Source organism: Harpia harpyja, chromosome 9 (assembly GCF_026419915.1).
Source record: "Harpia harpyja isolate bHarHar1 chromosome 9, bHarHar1 primary haplotype, whole genome shotgun sequence".
In the NCBI taxonomy this organism is placed as follows: domain Eukaryota; kingdom Metazoa; phylum Chordata; class Aves; order Accipitriformes; family Accipitridae; genus Harpia; species Harpia harpyja.
Window position 1 is genome coordinate 23,600,178 of NC_068948.1, and position 20,168 is coordinate 23,620,345.

Below are 20,168 nucleotides of genomic sequence, written 5' to 3' on the forward strand. Positions count from 1 at the left end.
CCTTCCAGCCTGGTACCACCGGGCTTTGCACCCAACATACTATTAGCAACCTCACCTGAGGCTTGACAGACACATCATCAGGCATCAGGGATATTTATATAGATATTTTTGATATGGAGATAGGGTAATAAGACTGGAAACCTCCCTCGGAGGCTTCAGATTAAATAAACCATCTTTATTTGTACAGAGCCCTTTCCTATGGGCTCTGTTCATGCTTTTAAAGATCACGGGCAAAATAATCAAGTCCCGTATTCCCCCCGGCCTCTCCTGCAGCTTGAGCTGTTAAAGGCTGAAGAGTTTCAAGGCACCGAGTCAGGTTTCAGCATCGATGAGATTGTTCCCCCCTCTGCCAGCCCCGTTCCCATCCTGGCACCCCAGGAGCGGGGCAGGGGACGTAGGACAGGCTCACAGGTCATGAATGCTCCTGCTCAGTGCAAGCAACATGACAGGCAACATCCAACTAAGAGCTACGCCTAGTTTTTAGGAGCAAAATCCTTCTTTCTGTGTAAACCCATCCAGAAACCATCACAGGAAGGGACGAGGTTGTGCCTGAAAGAGGAATTCAGTGGGAGAAGTGGGGTCTGTGCCAGACCTGCCCTCCTACCTCCATGCCCGTGGCTTAAAATGTCACTTTGGGGGAATCAGGAGAAGCAGCCAATAGTTCATGAATGCCAATGTGCCTATTTTCTCCAAAGTCAGTTTTTCCTGTGTTTTCTCTTCTGCCCAGCATGATGTCATCAAGTCACAGCAGGTTCAGCGCTACCTGGAACTGGTTTTAGTGGAGGGGAAACGGCAGCTGCATTTCCAGCTCTACAAACCAGCAGCCATCGTGTGCAAAAGCCCAGCCCAGCCTGGCTCCGGCTCCTAGCACAAAATCCAAGCTCCTCACTGCCCTCCAGCAGTTGTTTATTTACTGCAGAGTATTTCTTTCTAAAGATCTGATCTCAGGGGGCAAAATCCCTTCTGTGTGTGAAACCAGTACCGACTAGCTCAGACATTGTCTTCCGGAGACTGCTGGCAGCCTGAAACAATAGGGGTGTGTGGAGCGTCCTGATACATTTCCATTTTTGGACTGCGATAAATCTGAAACCTAATAGTAACAGCTCTAAAAATGGCCCACATTAATTATCTATTTGGGAATTGGTTTGGTATTCAGCCATCACACACAATCCCCAATGGCCTCACATCTTCCTGCATACCAGAAGATTCATTTCACCCCTCAAAACTGGACAAAGTCTCCAGGTTCCCGTTGGAAACTTTCAGACACGACCGTAAGCTGATACACAGATGTCAGCAGCGCAATGAAAATGGGAAGCACGCTGGGGAAGGGTGGCCCAAAAGTGCCTGGCATTCAATGTAAGAAACAAACTAGGGACCGATTGCATTGTTGTGTTTCATGTACCACTTAATCTACATCTCTGGTTTTTTTTTTTTAAATGCAACCCATGCACTCAAAATACAGAACAGAGCCCGGTTTTAGCCAAAATTGCTGGACTACAGACAACCACTTCCCATTTTTTGGGTTTTGCTGACACCTGGTGTTCTGGAAAAGATACCGTGACATCCTGCAAGTCCCTTCCCTGGCTTCCATTGGGATGGCTGCTCTCTCAGGCCAGACAGATGTGTGTCTGTGAGCTAATCCTGAATTTGGGGAAAAACCTGAGAAATGCAGGTCTGCATTTAGATTTCAGAGGCACTCTTTAACATCTCAAGTCAAGAGAAGTGCTGCAGCAGCAGCAGTATTTGTAGCATGCCTTGTTACACTACTGCAAACCTCATGGCATAGATGTATGCTTCCAAACTTCAGGAGTCAGGGCAACTGCAGGGGGGAAATCTCAGGTTTCATTTATTTTTAAATAGCTCATTTCACTGCAAGGGAAAACAATCCAACGATGTGCTCCAAACCCAAGAGATCTCTCTACAGTGGCTGCTGTACACAAGGCAGCCATTTAGGGTTAGCACCCAAGACCCAGAAAACAACACTGACTTGAAAAGTCAAGCACTCATCAAAGCAGTGTTCTCATTTATTCAGTTAAAGCACATTTTTCCCCATCAAAAAAGGAGGAAAAACAATAAGCAGGCATGTTTCACACCAGTAAAGGAGGAAAATAAATTATTGTGACACCTGAACAAATTCAAATGCAGGAGTGGGTGGCATCAGGAGACGATACAATGGAGCTGAACGAAGATCCATTTGACAGTGATATTTTCTTGGTTTTCCCCTGATGCCTGGGCCTGTGGTAATAGCAAAAAGCTCTGGCTCTGGTTGCTACCAAAGATGACAAAACGGCCATCACAAAGTGCATTAAGAAGTCCAATCCCAGTACTTTCCTTCTTCATACAGAGTAAAACTCAGCCTCTGTCATTTATCACACATAGTCCTACTAAAATGATGTTTAAAATGCAGGAAAAAATGAATTTTCAGCTCATAGTCTGGACCAAAATGGACTGTTACTGCAAACTCTGTCCAATCTCTTATATTTCCAAAAGAAGTCCTGGGAGACCAGGGCCCGAGAAGAGCCCAGCTGACAAACACGCTCACCTTGAAAGCTGTGAAGAGCTGAGGGCATCGAGACACCTTTCGGTACATGATGACGCTGCCTTTTGTTGCCACACTCTTCCTGATGGGCGCTGGGAAGATTTTCATCTGCAAACCAGATCTAAAAATACAGGATGAAAATAAAAGCCACATTTGGTGAAGCTTTTCCTAAATTCCAGTGTTTGAATCTCAGGTACTCGATTACTTCATTGAATTACGGCCTGACAAGGAATTTCACTACCTTTTTTTATTTCTTCTTGTTTTTAAATCATTTTCAGAGCACAGTCGCTGCAAAATGCATCCCACCTCTACGCAACAATGCCAGTATCTCACAGAGTCCAATGCTGATCTTTAAATAGGACAGTGGCTCCCGCAGGAGTAAAAAGCGCCTGCTGTCCACATCCTCTGCCCAAAGGTTTGCTGGACCAGCATTTCCATCTTATTCCAAATGCCTGCCCTGCCCAAATCAGATCAGTTTTGTCTCCCCAGGCAAACACTGCTGCAAACAAAATTCCATAAATAAATCCACCACAAGGATTAAATATTTACAGCACAAACATGTAAGGAAAACATTATAACACAAGTTAATAAATAATGAGAATGATGTGGCCATGCTCCTGCAATGCAAACTGGTGTTCCACATGTGTAAGGGGCAGCTGTAGTCTGTCTCCTCCGCTGAGCAGCAAACTTGGTGTTTGGGATCTTCTCCCTCCAGTTCCCACAGGTCCAACATCCATTGCCCAGTGACACGCAGGCTTTGGGATTCAGGATAGCAGAGGCTTGAAGGATCTATCATGTGGTCAGCATTTCAAGCTAACTGACCCCACGCTTCACCTCAAAGAGATTAGTGCAATCGAGTCTTCCAAAAACCCCACAAAGGTCTACAAAACCCCACATGAAAATAGTCAGTAGCACACATCCTCTCATACAGAATAGTCACAGTTTTCTTACAAATTGTTTTACAACCTCAGTACTTTAAGGTTCTCACTGACATTTATGGTGACATCAGCCTTTCCATGTTATCACAGTATAAATATTGATCATTTGCAGGCAATGATTTGAAATTTCAGAAGTCCTGAAGTTTCTACTAGGAAACTGAGGCAATTCTGTAGGAAAAGGAGCCTGCTATGAAGCAAACAAAACCACATTTTTTGCCTACCATTTTTTGCCTAAAAATCATAGAGATATTTCACACACAGTTGTACACAATTTTCAAACAGCCTGTTTGAGTGCATTTGTAACAGGGACAACAGTTTACAATTTTGTAAATAATTTTAAATCCTCTCCTGGAGGATGTACATTCTTTTATTGGAACACCCTGTAGGTGTTGTAACCTTGATTGAAGATAATTAAATACTCCGCTGGCTTTCTGAATGCCTGAGCAGATGCATCTCATCCTCTTGAAGAGAGTTTCAGTGTTTTTACACCAAGAACACTGCCTGCTCAGCAGCGATTATTTACAGTCTTATATTATAAAATCTCACAAGAAACGAAATGCCACTAAGTGTTCACACTTGGTTCAGTGCAGCGAAGGAAGACCTAATAGTTACAGTTTTTAATTGTAGGAACTTTGAATTCCTGGGTTCTTCAGTGCAATTTTTGAGGGCAGTGGGAGACAGAGAGCAATTCCTAGTCAGGCAAGGGCTCTTCTTTGCTAGTAGAAAGAGAAACACAGCCTTGGGTCTTGGCTTGTCAAATTCTCAGCAAGGTCCCTGGGCACTGGATTGTCCCACAGCCTACAACAACAGCAAACATACTTAGGACTAAGTATGGTGAGTGAGGAGGTGGCATGCTGAAGACAGCGGAAGAGGCAGCTTTGGGTTTTCATTAAAGCAGCTCCGACAGTGAGACAGGAGTGAGGTATGGCCATATCTCAGCGACACAACAGCAACCCAGCAGCTGCCTGCCCCCTGAAATGGACCCACTTTTCTAGCTAGGGAGACAGATTAAGGCTTTGAAAAGTCCTCAGGCCACTAGGATCTCAGAAAGCGGAGGAAGAACTGAGTTACACACAAGCAACCTCATTTACATGAGCCATCCTTCTTCATCTACCTCATTTGGTGGAGTCTACCCCAAAGCTGCCCATACTGGGATTCTACCATGCAAAGGAGAGTGCCCCAAGGAGTCAAAGGGACTGTGCTGTGCACTGTGGTGTGCCCACCAATCTGAGGGGCCCCAAGCTCCAGCCAGGACCAGAAACATTCCTCAGTGGTTGCTCGCGGGCTGCTCTCGCTATCAGGGAAGGCTGAGCCTATTTTGGGCCAAAGATACAGCTCAAGTAGGAGCAGACACCTGGCTCTAGGACCTGTGTTATCAGAGGCACTCTTGGAAGAGTCAATTTTCAAATGAGTGAAGGATGAGTGGGTCTCTCCTACAAGAGGTTTCTAGTGGAGTTTGATACACAGGGTTTGGAGAAGCAATGACAAAGAAAGAGTGGGAAAAATCAGGTGTTCAAGTATCTGCAAGATATGGATCCCAGGACAGAGTGGGACAGGGCAGGAATGTATCTCGGAAGTGCAATCAGATGTAATGGGAGAAAGAAAACTTACAGGAAAAAATGCAACCAACTGGGTCTTCATTTTTACCTCATTTAAAGCCAGTAAGCTTTTCAGTCCCTTTCTCCCAGGACTTTCTGAGGGGGTGGAGCTGGCCTAGAAAACCCTCGGCTTACCTGGCTTGCATCTGCGTCCCCTGCAAAACCCTATTCCATGCCAGCTAAGCCAGGGCAGCAGGCCAGCGTGGGTCATGTCTGTCCCAAGACTGGTCACCCTGACTTCCCCTTGCTGAGCCGATACCCAGCCAGAGAGCTCCGTGATACCTGCTCACCTTATGAATTGAATTTCCGGGCACTTGGCAAGCTCCTCTGCTAGTTTTGTGGCTCCACGGGTGCCAATGCGATTTTTCTCCAGACTGTTTTAGAAACAAAAAGAGAGTTTTAAAATCCAAAATCAAATCAAGAGTGGAAAACAGCTGAATAATCACTGGTTCCTTCTCCTGTCCCAGAAGAGTTACACTTTTGCACAAGCACTGCAATGCCATACAACTTACATCAGCCTCTTCTTTATGACCGTGGCTCTATTTATGCAAGAGGCGCATATGCATTGCTCCCTATGTCCTCCTTCTACAACAGAACTTGTAAGCAGATCTCTTGCCCTTGGAGCACTCTAATAGTTCCCATTGCAAACTTGGTGCCAAAAAATGCTAGTAACAACTCCTCCTGCTTCAGACACAACCTTCCTGCTTGTACCTGTAAAACAGCCAGGCTCTACTATGTAGTTTCCCTGCCCAAGACAAAAAAAACTCAGTTCCTGACCCTATGACCCACAGACTAATATTTTCATACAGCCGAGAGATGGAAGATACATGCCATGTATTCCAAAGGGCCAAGGGGAGGAAAACTCCATGAACAGTTCTTGAGCAGATGACAGCTTCTCCCATGGAACAGCACTAGGCTGTGACGCCACCAGGCCAGTGCATAAACTGGTGACATCAACCCCAGCTGCTGGTTGCACTGCAGATCTGGCACAGGAGCTGCATATCTGAGCTTCCTGTGAGCTCCTATGGCCCAACACCCACAATTGGGCTGCTCCATCCTGGGGATGGATCGCTTGCCTTGCTGCAGGTTTTCACAAAGGAAGGCTCTCTGAGCGCGGTACCCATCTAGACCATGCCAGGCACTGAACAGAAGAAAAAGCTTGCAGGAAGCAGCTCACCTGAGGTCATTAGATGATACGACTCATGCCCTAGAAATACCGGTTTGTCTTCCCTAACTCAAACAGGAGGCCTTCACAGATAGCTTCTGCTTAGATACCTACACTGCAAACACCTTAAATAAAAAGTGCCTCTGTGCGCTGTCTACAAGGCTGGCCCTTGGTGCAAGCGGCAAGAATGCTAAGCAAGAATTTGAACTGCAAAAGCTTATCTGTTGTTCCTAACATCTGTCCCCTTTTTGGAAGTGCTGTGGTTGCAGGCTCAACAACAGAAAAACAAGTCGTCTTCCTGGGGTTGCTCTCAGGGCTGTACTCACTCTAACATCTTCAGCTTTTCCATCCCTGGGAGAGCACTGGCCAGCTCTCGGGCTCCTCCATCTCCAAGGGCATTCCAAGACAGTCTAAGACAGACAACAAATCCCAACTGTGAGTCAGTCGATAAACCCAAGGGGAACAACAGCAGTGCTATGGTACTACCCCCTCATAGATTAGCTGGTTTACAAGAGCTTATCACCCTCTTATCACGGCAGGTAAACATTCCCCTGCTTAATTTTGAGGCGTTTCCTCAGTTTTACCACATATGTCCATGTATGGTAAGACACCAGGGAGTGTCATCACAGAGCCTAGGGACAGTGGCCTGTGCCCTCTGGAGTCCTGCAGGCCCAGGGAATGAGATGCGAAAGATGGAAATGACTGCAGAGCACACAGCTTTACCCCAGGACAACTCCTCCTTGTGCTGATGGTGTTAAACTATTGCAGCAGCTAAGGTGTCGCTCCGACCTGCTCTTAAAGCTGCCTTTTGACTCTGAGCTCTTTCAAGGGATAGCTTACAGGGCTTTTGAAAGGCTAGGTTTTTCATTTTCTGGTGCATTAGCATGTGAGAAAATTCTTCAGATCCTTTCTTTGCCACTGGCTGAACAGCTTGGCCATTTCCCTCTCTCCTGGAAAACAGAAACCTAGCACGGCACCATCAGTGCTTCACCATCATACTCAGCTGGGGCCACCCCACAGAGCCATACCTCTACCCAAGTCTGAGAAACTCCAGAATTTCTGTATCATGTGTAGGACTGTTGTGGTTTAACCCCAGCCAGCAACTAAGAAAAAGCAGGACAGGATCCAGCTTAAGAATTAGGGCCGTCCACCAAACAAGTTCACAGCCTGTTCTGGCATTTCATGGGTATCAGCATATTGCTCGCTGCATCACTCAGATTTCCCAATGACAGAACTCACATATGCCTCCGCTGACAAGACAAGACTCCCAACACTACTGTTAAAGGAGAATCTGCCTATCTGTTAGTAATTCAGGAGTAGTAACTCCCCACATGGTTAACTAGTCTTAGTGCCATGCTGCAAGCGACACACGTATGCACTGAATATTGCTTTACTCATCCCATTGCTCCACTGGATTATTGCCAGACCTCTCATGGGTCTGGCAATAAAATCCTGGCTTTGACCTAATGCCCTGAGTCCTAAGAGATCTGTGATCTCCACACAAATACCTTCTGGGGGAGGGAGAGGAAAGTCTGGTAAGCTTATGACCCATGCATCATTTTCCTCAAACCATCTGTAAGTACTTTGCAGAACTGAGGCATGTAAGAGAAGCATGACAATCAGGTGTTACTCAGCTGGCCACAGCAGAGATGACTAGAGAGCCTAGGTCTCACAGATCTATATCCTGATAGAGGAGTGATCTCAGCATAGGAGGTCTGTACCCTGCCAGCACCTCAGGCAGTGTTAGTCTTCATTAAAGCAACAGTAGCTCAGGATTGATGAGACTGCTGCTGACTCCATGGGATCTTAGGTACTACAATTAAAGTTAAGGTCCCTTTAGTGCAACAGGGCAAATTGCTTTTAAAAAGACATAAGCTGGAGCAGGTTCCCGGCAGGCTGCTCGCTGAGGTTCTCTTGGGCAGGTGAAGACATGTCAGTAGTTAGCCCATCTATGCTGTTTATTGAAAACACGTTAAACATCCACACATCAGAGCAACCCTTTTATTCCAGTGTGGAGAGTGAGATTGCAGCTGGTGGCACACCCTGCTCATCTACAGACTGAATTCACTTTGCTTTGAGCTCTCAGTTCAGCCCCTACGATTACACAGAGAAGCTCCTGCTCTGCTCTGAGTGCCAACTGTGGCCATCTTTAAAAAAATGGAGGCAAGACTTGGACCATGGAGAACAAGATGTGGAATCTGTCCTGCCTCGCAAAGCAGATGCTGAAAGACCAAGGATAATGGGCAGAGTTTGAAGATGAGTATTTTCCTCCATATTCTGTTCAGCTCTTCACGTTCAGCTTCCAATAAGTTGCTAGTTATACCAGGAAATTTTTAGGAGTAAATTGAGTTAATTAGTAAATTACTAGTAAATTTATCACTAAGAATTACTTAGTCGTAAGTATCAATAAGTATTTAGCAGGATCAGAAGTATACTGCAGTTGAAAACAGGAGCAGACATTAAACCAAGAGTGACCTGTATGTTGAAGGGTCTCCCCATCCATTCCCACACTCACATTATCTCCTCCATGGAAGGACATTGTCGGAAGCCGTGAGAAAGTGATTTTGAAGCATCATCAGTGACTCCACAGAGTTTCAAGCTGAAGCAGCAGGGAGAGAAAAAACAGAGGGCACAATGTGCTGGTGCCAGAACCGGTGGGGAATACGGCACCAGCATCAGCACCATCTGCTGCCCTCCCGCCCTGGAAATGCTACAAACAAAGCCAGCCATGCTCTGCCCCAGCAGCCTTCAGTGCCCTGGTACTCACTCGATCTTCCGGAGGTGTTCAAAGCATGGCAGCCCCTCAGACAGGGCATGGATACTTCCTTCCCCAAGGTAATTTTCTGATAAACTGTAAGAGTAATAGAGAAGCTTTGAGTTGCTGCAGAAAAAGCAGGTACAGTCAGAGAAAAGCCATCACCAAAACATAACTATGTGAATTAGCAAGTCAATAACTAGAACCCGGACTAAGTGAGGACTCTAGACAGCAGGGACAAGCCAGATCGGCACATGGCAACTTAGGGTCAACTCCTTGCTTGGTAAAATGGAAATGACAGCCCTGCTCTAACTTGCAATGTAAGTCCATTCAGCAGTGAATTGCTTGCAGACACTAATGTGGGGTTATATCAACGGTCAAGATGGACAGACCTGCAGCACATCATGTGTTGCACGTGAAACTGGAAATAACAAGTTATACTGGAGTTAATGACTGGTGTGACTTGAGAGGAAATGACGGTAAGGGAGAGTGGGAAGAAGACATGGCTCTCAAAGACTCAGGGGGCAGCAGTAACTGCCTTCCAGCCTTTATCAGGGTATGCTGCTCTGTTCTCAACTACCAGCAAACACAAGCCATGGCAATACCTCTGCTGCTCTCACATCTCTCACACTTCAATGACCAATACCCTAATTCATCTTGTTATCTAAGACTAGACTAGACTAGAATAGAATAGCATAGAATAACTTCAGTTGGAAGGGACCTACAGTGATCATCTAGTCCAACTGCCTGACCAATTCAGGGCTGACCAAAAGCTAAAGCATGTTGTTAAGGGCATTGTCCAAATAATAAATAAATAAATAACAATAATAAAAACACATAACAAACATATCACAATAAATAAACACATAACAAAGAACAGTAGCATCAAGGATGCAGCAGAAAGAGTTAATTCACATCACTTCCATTCTTTCAGTTCCATATTCAGAAATTCTACTGCTCCCCAGGTTACTGCATACAGTAGTTCAAAGGCACGTGGCTACACGAAGCTTTGCAAACAGCACTGGCAGACAAGGTTTAACATCTAAAATGATCCAAGCTGCCCCACAGGCAGTGCACTGCAGTGACGTTCAGAGAGTGTCTCCTCTCATCCTACAAAAAGTGTCTAGGATGGGTGGAGGGATTGCCCTCTGCAGAGTCACCCTGAGCATGGAAAAAGCCTACTTGACAGCCTCAGGCCTGTGAGCTGAAATGATTCCCACCTGCAGAGTGATACCAGTCCATATGTTTGGCACCATCCCAAGTGCACCTGCCATGGCCTACCTTATCTCTTCTAGCAGCTCACACACCACCAGGGCTCTGGCCAGCTCCATCCCTCCTGCAGGCCCAATGTTATTGTTCTGCAAGCTAACAAAAGAAACATAAGCATTGGAGGATTATTTTAGAATAAAGCTGTAACAAAAGCTCATATTTAACTTGCTAGGAAGGTAACCGCTACATCTTCTGAATGAGCACCCAGTGCTGGTAAAAACCTGGGACCCTTGTAGATTAGTCTTAACAAAGGGGCCTGGAAAACAGGGAGGCAACAGTGGGGGCCAGCAATGTGGCTAACATGTCACATGGCTCCTGCTGCTGCCAGTGACACCTGGGCTAAGGACATGCAAGTCCAGTGGTTTTGCCGATGCTCTCAACAAAGGAGCACAATCAGCCAGTTGTTGCAAAAGCAAAGGCTGCATAGTACCACCGGGAGTCTGTCTCCAGCTCTGTGCACATGGGATCAGTTTGAGATGAGTGAGGAACGGCCTTAAGAACAAAGAGTGGATGTGACCTCATGTCTGCAGATTTCCCAACACCTTTCCAGTGAGACAAGAACCTACCCAGAGGACTGAAGTCTCCCACCACTGGGATTCCTCATCTAAGATATCTTTTGATGATACCTTAGACACAGGCTGGAAAACATACCACTAGGCTAACTGAGCCCAGTGAGCTCTTTCAGCTCACCAATTTCTTGCTTTGCTACTGTAAAACAGGATGAGAAAGTCCTACATGTTAGAGCCCTGGAAAGACTCCCATAAAAGGTTTAAAAATATAATATATACCACTGAGTTCAGGGGGAAAAATGACTCAGAGGTGCCTGCACAAAACAGTGAGGGACTACAAAAGGTGCTCATATTTATGCTTACATTACACCAGAACAAGAGGACAGCCACAGGCATTAGGAGCTAACATACTCAAAACCAATTTTAAGGGTTATTTTACTGTATATACAGTGCCTGGTTCATCTCTAAAGTTAACGCTGCAAGAGATTATGCAAGAATAGTTGATATGACTCGAAGCAACAGAGTAACTGTGGAGGGTTTCTCAATCCTGAGACACTTAAAATAATGTCTAAACAGGAGACCAGTGCACCACTGCAGTCTACGCCTTTTTCCATGCCTTCTTTCAACCATCCCACATATTCCCAGGATATCCAGCTTTCCTGGGGCAGAGGCTGACACTTACTGCAGGATCCTGAGGTTGGTCATGTGAGGCAGACAGAGGGCAAGTTTCACTGCTGTCCTGTCTCCAAAAACATTCCTTGACAGCCTGGAAGGAGCAGAAATGAAATGTTACTTACAGTGAACTACAGAGCCTCATTCCTCACCTGTGTGTCACCCACATGTATCTGTGACCTCCATTCCACGTGCATGGGACTATGCTGAAAGGAACTAATGTCCATGATTCAAAGGACACTAGGAATGGGAGGAAAGAACAACGAGGTTTTGTAATCCTGCAGTAGGAGTTAAACAGGGAAGTAAAACTGACTTCCACTTCTCAGGAGCACACTGATCTCCCTTCCTGACTAGGTTGTCCTGAGCTGAAATTACACCAAAATTGCACTTTTTAATACATGCCCTTAGTCCGGTATGCTGTAATCTGAAGGTTATATGAATAGCTCCAGCATTTTAACCGTAACAGAAATAACTTTTTCTGATTTAGTATTATTTTATTATTTTATTTCTTTAATATGGCAGTGACACGTTTGTTCTATAAACCAGTCTGCAATGGAATAACTGATAATAAATCTGGCCGAGTAAAGCCTCTATCTGTCATCTTCCCCCCATCTCTGCAGCCATATAGATTGATGCTGATTTCTTAGGCAACACAGGCACTGCACAGCCCATATGCCTGTGATACTATTAAACAGCCTGTGACTGCTATTAAACAGCAGATTCATCTCTTCCCCACTGATGCAGTCTGTATGGTTCTTCAGAATCTCCAAGAGATTGCAGTGAACAAGCAATCCCCAAACCTCCCAAACCCAGCACCACACATCCCATGTGGCTATGAGTTTTTACCCTGCACTTGTAAGAATCAGTGGTAGAAATGGTTTTGGCTTTACTGGAGCCAGATTAGATGTGGTTTCTTTGCCTTGATTTTTGCCCAGCTTCCTGAAGGGACATTGGAAATGAAACACTTACAGTAACTCCTCGATGTGCTTGCAATAGGCAAGAGCTTCCATCAGCTTTTCCCCTCCAGCAGGACTAGGACTGTTCCCTGAAAGGCTAAAATAAGCATGAAAGACTCTCAGTGACTGAGTAAGAACCAGAACGTACCAGCTTAAGATATTTCACTGTTTGCCTGGCATGATGGGAGACTTGGGTCACTGCATCAATGGGCTACACAGGGCTGCAGTGGTGTGTTCAGAGACACAGGTCTCTGGAAAATGGCCTGGGGATTTGTAGTGTTTTTTTGTCAAGTACTGAGTCACTCCTGCCCCTGCAGGTACTGGGGGGAAGGAACAGTTTTCCCTCTCCCAGACAGAACTGGGGATTTCCTTTTCTTGTTCAAGTAATTTCCAGGTTTTTATTTCAAAATATTACGAGGCATACCCCAGAGCTGAGCCTAACAAACAGCCTGGATGCTTTAATTTCTGTTCCCTTGGAGAAGGGCCAGTTTGAATTCATATCTCTCAGAGAGCCTTGTCTAGAGACTGTGTCCTCGTTTTGACAAATTCTCAATTTCACCTCTATATCCACTAGTAAAAGAAAGCAGTGTAGCAACACTGGGGGCCACCACACTGGGAACCCTACATAGCCCGAGGACAGGTGCTGCGTGGATCTGAGACTTGTATGATTCCCCACAAGCTTGCAGATTTACTTTCCAGGACACAACTGAGCCAGAGATCTCTCCATTCAAACAGCTAGCGAAGGCTGGCAGATGCCCACTGCTGTGTCTGGGGGTGACTCCACAAGGACATGGCTGTAAACTTCACTCTCTGAGAGTCTCTGCACTGGCAGAAAGAGTCATTGCCAGTCCCAGCCGTACATGGGAGGGCAGCAGAGGGAACACCTTCCATTGGTTTGGTAGACTTTGTATCAGGTCTTCAATGACATTGAAAACTGGAAGACGGAACACTGTATAAATGAAGGTGGCAAAGGGCTTCTTATGCAGGCTTCCCCACCAACTGTGGCCATAACCGAAATCGCTGCAAACAAAACAAAGGGACTCACTCGATTCTCTTCAGGTTCTGCATTTCCAGCAGGACAGCAGCTAAATTCATCAGGCCTGGATCTCCAATGTTGTTGTGGCTTAAACTTTAAAGAAGAGAAGAAAGGCTGTGTTGTAAAGGAAAATGCTAAGCACCAGGCAAAGTATGAGATCTTACTTAATGTCTCCCATCTGCTGGATGACACCTCTGACCTTGGCAGCAGAATCAAAAGAGCTGCTTGTCTCAACTACCTCATGAAAGACTAATAGCTGTTAATAAGGCATTAAAAAAATTTGCAGAGAACAATCAAAATCACTGAATCTTGTTAATAGGTGGGAAATTACTTCAACCAGAATACCAAGACAGGCAACAGGTCGTTATTATTTTCCAAACTACTACAGTGGAGAATCCACATCATCTGGCTAGACAGAGGAAAAAAAGCAGAGCAAGCCTGGGGTTGGCTCTAGATTCAGATCTTTTCAGAGTGGGGAAGTACTGGGTCTAAGGCTCTCTGAGGAGAGAAGGGGACCTCTGGCCCTGTTCTGGATCCCAGGGATTCCAGGGAAGATTTACATCCAGGGGCTGTTTAATCCATTTTCTACATGACTGCAGCAGAGTGGGGTTAGACCAAATTCTCCTCTTCTGAACATCAAGCTCCCATTTCCTCTAGCCCAAGGTACCTCATACATGAGCATTTTGTAACCTCCCTGTTTTTGTTACAACATCGTGTATAAGCACATCTGGGTCTCTGCAAATGTTGACACTAGTGGTCACCTCTGCTGATGAGAGACTGCAAGAAAGAAGAAACTTACTTGATTTCCTCCACGTAGTGCATATTCCTCAAGGCTTCTGTGAGTCTGGAGCAGCCATCATTACTAATATTGTTATGGTTCAAGCTGGAAACAACATCCCCAGGAAAATGGACATTAAGATCCTGTTATTCAGTATCACAAGCCAGGCTAGGGGCAAGCTGCAGTCACATACTTACATAAGCCTTTTCAGAGATGGCATTTCACGAAATCCCAGCACAAGCTTAGGAATGGCAGAACTGCTGAGTTCCATGTAGCCCAGGCTAAAAGATGAAATAACACAGGAACAACTAACTACCCACAGGCAGTCATGTGAGCACTCGGAGCACAGGAGAGCAGAAAAAGGGTGGAAGAGAAGTGGGAGTGTATTCTAGTCCCTGTGAATAGTTTTCAATTTTGTTCGCTAAGGCAATTCTACTGGATGTGTTTGGATCCTGATAAAATACCAAGAGAATCCCAAACCTCTGGAGCAAGAACCCAGCCTGTCATGGAGCAAGGTGCCACTGTGACCACAAGATGGCAAAGCTCTCACAACAGCGGCACTTCGTAACAGAAGGATGCCTCACATGTAGGTGCCTGGAAAAGCCATCTCTGTGTGCAGGCCACCTGATCATCCTCCCTGAATAAAATGCTGGCTCTGGGATTGCTGCACGGGAAACACTGCCTCCCACCTGGGAAAAGATCCATGCAAAAACCACTACCAAAACACTTGATTTCTCCACTGGACATTCCCTGCCACAGACTACTGATCTCTATCTCTCACTCATTGTTCATTGCAAATAAAAAGGAATTGTTGCTTCTTCCCTATCTGAAGTCCTCCAGCCATCACGAAAACTACATCCGTCCACAGTAAAGGCAGAAGAGAGGCTGTAGTTTAACTAAAGCTTCTGGAAAGACATGACAGACTCTGGACAGCCTGGTAACAACACACTCACTTGAGCTCTTCAATGGCCTGGCAATTCTGCAAGCCTGTGATCAAGTAATCAGTTCCAGTTGGCATAATACTGCTAGAGGTCAGCCTGCAAAACAGCAAGGATCAAATAAGGTCAGGTCTCAGCACACTTAGAGAGAGGAGTTTACTTCACTGACAGACAAGCTGCCCCGTCCCAAACCCCAGCCAGCATAGACATCAGGGACCAGTAAATTTGAGAGATTTCCACACCTCCCACGCACAGGACTACAAGGACGAGGTAGTTCAGAGATGTTCACAGGATGTACATGTACCAAACAGCACAGTCCCTGCCTGGGCCAACCAACCCCCAGCATTTCACTGGGCAGAGATGGCCTTTATAAGCCTGTCTCTCACTTACAGGCAGTTGAAGAGGGCTGTGAAAAGGACTGAATGCTATTCATACCAGAAAAACCTCTTTTACACAGTAGGGTAGTATAAACTTATCTACAATGTAAACAAGAGCCAAGGTTTCAGTCTCAAATTGCTTTCACGTCAAAAAAGGGGAGAGGAAAAAACCTCAAGACATGCACATGGTGCCCCTATAACCACCTTCAGCATGAACTGCAGAGAGCTGTTGAGTTTACAACCTAGACAAGGCTCAGGAGAGATCACAGAGCTCATGGACGTATTCCAGACAAAGACTGTTTCAGAGAGGATCAGGGCGAGGCACAGGGTTGAGCAAACGACAAAGAAGTGGAAAAGACCACAGCCGGGGACATACCCAAACTTCTTCAGCTCTGGAAGAGGTAGCAAAATCCTGACTAGCATTTCTGCTTCATCATTGTGGAGCTCAACATGAGACCATCTGCAAGAACAGAACAACAGATCTGGGCTATGTCCACTGATGACGAAAGGTCTGTATGAAGCCCACAACTAAAGCATAGTGGTGCTGGGACATTGAAGAAGTGTCACAACATTGATACTTGGCGAGGTCCCATGGGAGCTCCCAGCCACGACAAGAGAGGATGGGTTATCTGGGCACAGGGGAGAGATTTAGATGCCTTCAAAGAATACCCCAGGAAGCCACTCAGTCTATGGGTCTTTTCTATTTTCCATCCAAACACTCTAAGAAGGGGACCCAGAGGGCAAGGACTGCAACCTTGCAGTGGCCTCTCCCCTGCCCTGATGTGTGCTCTCCTGCACACACAAAGTCAAGCTACTACCTTCCCAAAAAAATCCTCTACAATGCCTGTCAACTCACCTCAATTCCTGAAGCTGAGCACATTTTTCACGAACCCTTTGGTAGAAGCAAGCATGCTTGATTCCTGGCTTGTACAGATGCAATCTGCAGGATACAAACACACAACACAACTGTCAGTGATGATCAGCAGACACCCACTACAGCGTCTGGTGCCCCTTAGGGCCAGGCTTAGGAACAGATCAGAGCTTTGCAAGTGCCCTCCCTGGCCTCTCCTGCTATGTCCCATCTACACCACAGTCCACTATAGAGAAACACGGCCCATCCCCAATGGCACGAGAAGACAGTTGCCGCCTTCTTCAGCTACACAAAGGGAAAAAGACACTAAGGCTGTTCTCTCTCTACACATTCATGCAGAAGCCAGCATGTCTTAAGAGTCTTCAAAGTGCTCATGTCTCCTGAGTGCTCCTGGTCCTGTGGGAAAGGTAGGCAGATTTTTTTTACCTCATGCAGGTCCAGTATGGGCCTGGAGGAGGGTGGCCCAAAAGACACATGCACGTGAATAAGGTTCCTTCTGGACATGTGGCACAGAGGCACTCTGAGACTGAACCCATGGAGACTAGAGCCTCAGACACTCTGAAGATGTTTTTCATACCATGATGAGTTTCAGAATAAGCAGAAAATAAGGACAAATAGTCACTTTCTCACCTGCTAACGACTGATTCCACCTTCTCCAGGCAGTGTGGGAACTTTATGCCTAATTGGAAGAGGGTTTTATCTTTACATATCCTGGAAAGGTAGAGATTAGAGAACACCATAAGCCTATGAACTCTTGAGGGAGAGCAAATGCTGTTTTCCAGGAGAAAACTCAGGACTGGATGGCACAGGACTATGCTGGTGCATGAATCCTAACCACCCATCTCTGAAGAGGTCTGCAATATTTAAACTAGTTCCAAAGCCAGCCTAATCTGGGCACCTTTTCTCCCAAGGGAGACCGGGAACATGGTCTCCTTTCTGCTACACCTACTAAGGTGTGCGACCACAAACCTTCTAAGCACTTCTACCCACCAGACATTTGGGTCAAACTTGCTTCAAGTTGGCTAATGGCTTACAAATGCACTGGACACAGAGAATAAAGAACAGAAGAGCAAGTGCTGACTCCAATCCCATGTCCTTAAAAGTATCAGGCTAAAAGAAAATATCTAAAAGTTACCAGAACTTGAGGTGCTACTTACGTAATCTCAGTTATGTTTCCACAGGCCTGGACAGCCAGCTCCAGAAGCTTTGTGACGCTTTCTTTACCTACCCATGGCTCCTCTATGCTGCAAAGCAGAATATAGGCACCTTTGCTTTATTCGCATGCATGGATCCATCTCTGCCTCTGTCAGCTGAGTGCTCAGCACTCTAATATACACAGATAGGCTGCTTTGCTCATCAGAGTAAGGTCTACATAGGAAACAGGGTGCAAACTGGGAACAGAGAAGCAGCCCAGCTTCTGTGCAGAGGAGGACACAAACATCAACTTCCCTCCTGCCTGCCTACCACTGACAGCAATGAGAGGGAGCCTGGCCCTTGTGTTCTAATGCAACACATTTTGGAGAAGTGAAGAATTTGTTACCCAGGTGAACTGTGGGATGCTCTGGCGAGGACACAGTAGGAATGTGTTCACCAGAAATAGCAGCCTTCTTTGTAAAGCAGGTAGAGGTTTGCAGAAGCAGCACAGTTTATGGCCACAGCTTTACATGATGCTTAGTAGAAATCAAGGAGATAAAGCCGAAATACCAGTAACTTAGAGTCACCCATAGGAATTTCTCAGGCCAATGCTACCTATCTTTGGAAGAAGCACAGTTCACTTTTGGTTTTGATGAAAGGAGATCTTAGATGATCAGGCCAGCCTCAGATCTAAAACGGCAGTGACACAGTACCTGATTTTCAGAGGACCCGGATTTTTCCTCAGTGAATGCAGAAGCCTTTCTGCAGCTTGGACTGTCACGTTGTTATTTGAGGATCTGGAACCGAAGGTCATTGTAATGAACGGCTTGCAAACAAGCCCACCCAAATAGGTCCAAGCAGCCATTAACTCACATGTACTCTGTCAGACCAGTACACTTCTCCAGGAGCAAGCACAACTTTTCCAAGTGCTCTGGCTGAAAGTTGCACTCTGCGAGTCTGAAAGGATGTGAAAGACAATAGTCTTAGTTCCTTACAAACAGTTCAGGCTTTCTGACCCAGAAATCTCAGGCATCACACCCTTTCCCCACAGAGAAAGAAGGATGGCACCAAAACCTTAAATGCCTTGCAGGGCTTCCAGAAAAGATTGTGACAACACTTCAAGAGCATCTGTTGAGATGTTCTGATACAGCATATGTGTATGCTAATGGTGCAGCTTTTTGCAGCACCCTGTCCTGTGACAGGGACTGTAGGCATGCCTACAGGTTCCTAGGTGAGGAACAGTCAGTGGGGAAGCAGTGAGAGAAAGGGATGTGGGATTCTCTGTGATGTGAGAAAGCTCTTCTCAGAAGGTGAACCAAAGGAAATGTATTATCTATTAGTGTAAAATATCACCATGCCAGGAGCTAGGGGCTGCAAGAGGTTTTGTCTGCCTTGTCCCTAGAAAAAGGATACCACCTTTGTCAAAGAAATCACCAAAAAAAAAATCTGTACCATTACCTCAAAATCTTTCTCGGATCATCTCTGCTTGTAAACTTGATGATTAAAGTTGCTTTGGAGCACAAACTGCACAGAGAAGACACGCGAGTGTAAGATTTGGAGGGAAAATGACAATTTTTCCCAGCAGTCAGAATTTAACAATACATCAAAGTGCACAAAGCAACACAGCGCAGCAGTGACAGAGGTACCTGGCCCAGGTCACCTCTCCCTACAATAAACCAGCCCAGGGAAATGCTTCAATAAGGTTTTGCTAATGCTAAATTGGCATAAGGCAGCATTGGTGGTTGGAGAAGCAATCCTCATCTGCCCTGCTTTTGTCTGCCTCCTTTCGTCTCTGCCAAGCTCTGGGGAGAGCTAAAACAGGAGACTGATCTGCTTTAAAATAGCCCAAAAGATTCAGCACTCACATTTAACTGCAGGAATTAATGGAAGTGACCCTGGTTAAATTTGGTTCACGACAGACCAACTGGTCTATGTGAACATAAACACTGATAAGGTCAGATCTGCAGCATGGCCCAGCCTTGTGACAAGCAGTTCGTGCCAGTGCAACAAGCCCAGAACCCATGGGCTATTTTTGCCAGAGAGGAAAGGAGATAAAGACACAAATCCAAGTAAAGAACATCGGAAATTGCTTTCAACAGACTCACTCTGAAACCTGTGTCTTTATACACAAAAATGACTTGGCCCTGTGGAATAACAGTTCTGCTAGCTTCCTCCTTGGCAGCTATGTTTGGCCAGTAGAAACGGACATAAACAAAAGCTTTGCATGCACTTATACATAAAGTTAGTTGAAAACATGGCCCTCATCACTATTACCTGAAGATAACAAGCTTTATGATAATTAAGAGAAAAACATGCAGGGAAGAATCAGAAATTAGTGAGGAGAAACACACACCTAACTTGAACTTCAGTAGTATTTCCAGATGTGGCAAAGGCATTTATGAGATGCAGAACTCCATCCTGAGAAATCCTATTATGGCTGAGACTGCACAGAAGAGAAGGAAGGTTTTTCAGCTGTTAAGAGTCAGGGTTGTCCCCAGGCTCCTCAGCCACAGAGGTGAAATTCAAGTTGGCACCAAAGGCAGAGCAGTTTGTGGGGTGCTGGGCCCCTTCAGCTGTGCTAAATGTACCAAACCCCTCCAAGACACAGCACTGATGACTTGGGTGACACAGCC

General features: G+C 45.8%; 1 protein-coding gene across 8 annotated transcripts in view; it reads right to left on the minus strand.

Annotated features, from left to right (window-relative positions):
- Positions 1-2,006: 2,006 nt before the first annotated feature.
- NLRC5 (NLR family CARD domain containing 5) overlaps positions 2,007-20,168 on the minus strand; it is a 51,110-nt gene continuing 32,948 nt past the window's right edge. For 4 of the 8 annotated variants that reach the window (XM_052796439.1, XM_052796436.1, XM_052796434.1 and 1 more), the window contains 20 exons: positions 19,889-19,978; positions 18,994-19,059; positions 18,409-18,492; positions 18,249-18,332; positions 17,559-17,645; positions 17,032-17,112; positions 16,387-16,470; positions 15,907-15,990; positions 15,169-15,252; positions 14,413-14,496; positions 14,237-14,320; positions 13,447-13,530; positions 12,415-12,498; positions 11,456-11,539; positions 10,277-10,360; positions 9,008-9,091; positions 8,756-8,839; positions 6,567-6,650; positions 5,366-5,449; positions 2,007-2,660 (listed from right to left, as the gene is read on the minus strand). In XM_052796439.1, the coding sequence (XP_052652399.1) occupies positions 2,363-2,660; positions 5,366-5,449; positions 6,567-6,650; positions 8,756-8,839; positions 9,008-9,091; positions 10,277-10,360; positions 11,456-11,539; positions 12,415-12,498; positions 13,447-13,530; positions 14,237-14,320; positions 14,413-14,496; positions 15,169-15,252; positions 15,907-15,990; positions 16,387-16,470; positions 17,032-17,112; positions 17,559-17,645; positions 18,249-18,332; positions 18,409-18,492; positions 18,994-19,059; positions 19,889-19,978 (1,882 nt within the window). In that variant the 3' untranslated portion in view covers positions 2,007-2,362. Of the gene's footprint in view, positions 4,276-5,365; positions 5,450-6,566; positions 6,651-8,755; positions 8,840-9,007; positions 9,092-10,276; positions 10,361-11,455; positions 11,540-12,414; positions 12,499-13,446; positions 13,531-14,236; positions 14,321-14,412; positions 14,497-15,168; positions 15,253-15,906; positions 15,991-16,386; positions 16,471-17,031; positions 17,113-17,558; positions 17,646-18,248; positions 18,333-18,408; positions 18,493-18,993; positions 19,060-19,888; positions 19,979-20,168 lie in introns of all 8 variants that reach the window. The other 4 variants (XM_052796441.1, XM_052796442.1, XM_052796440.1 and 1 more) reach the window with 3 other exon arrangements.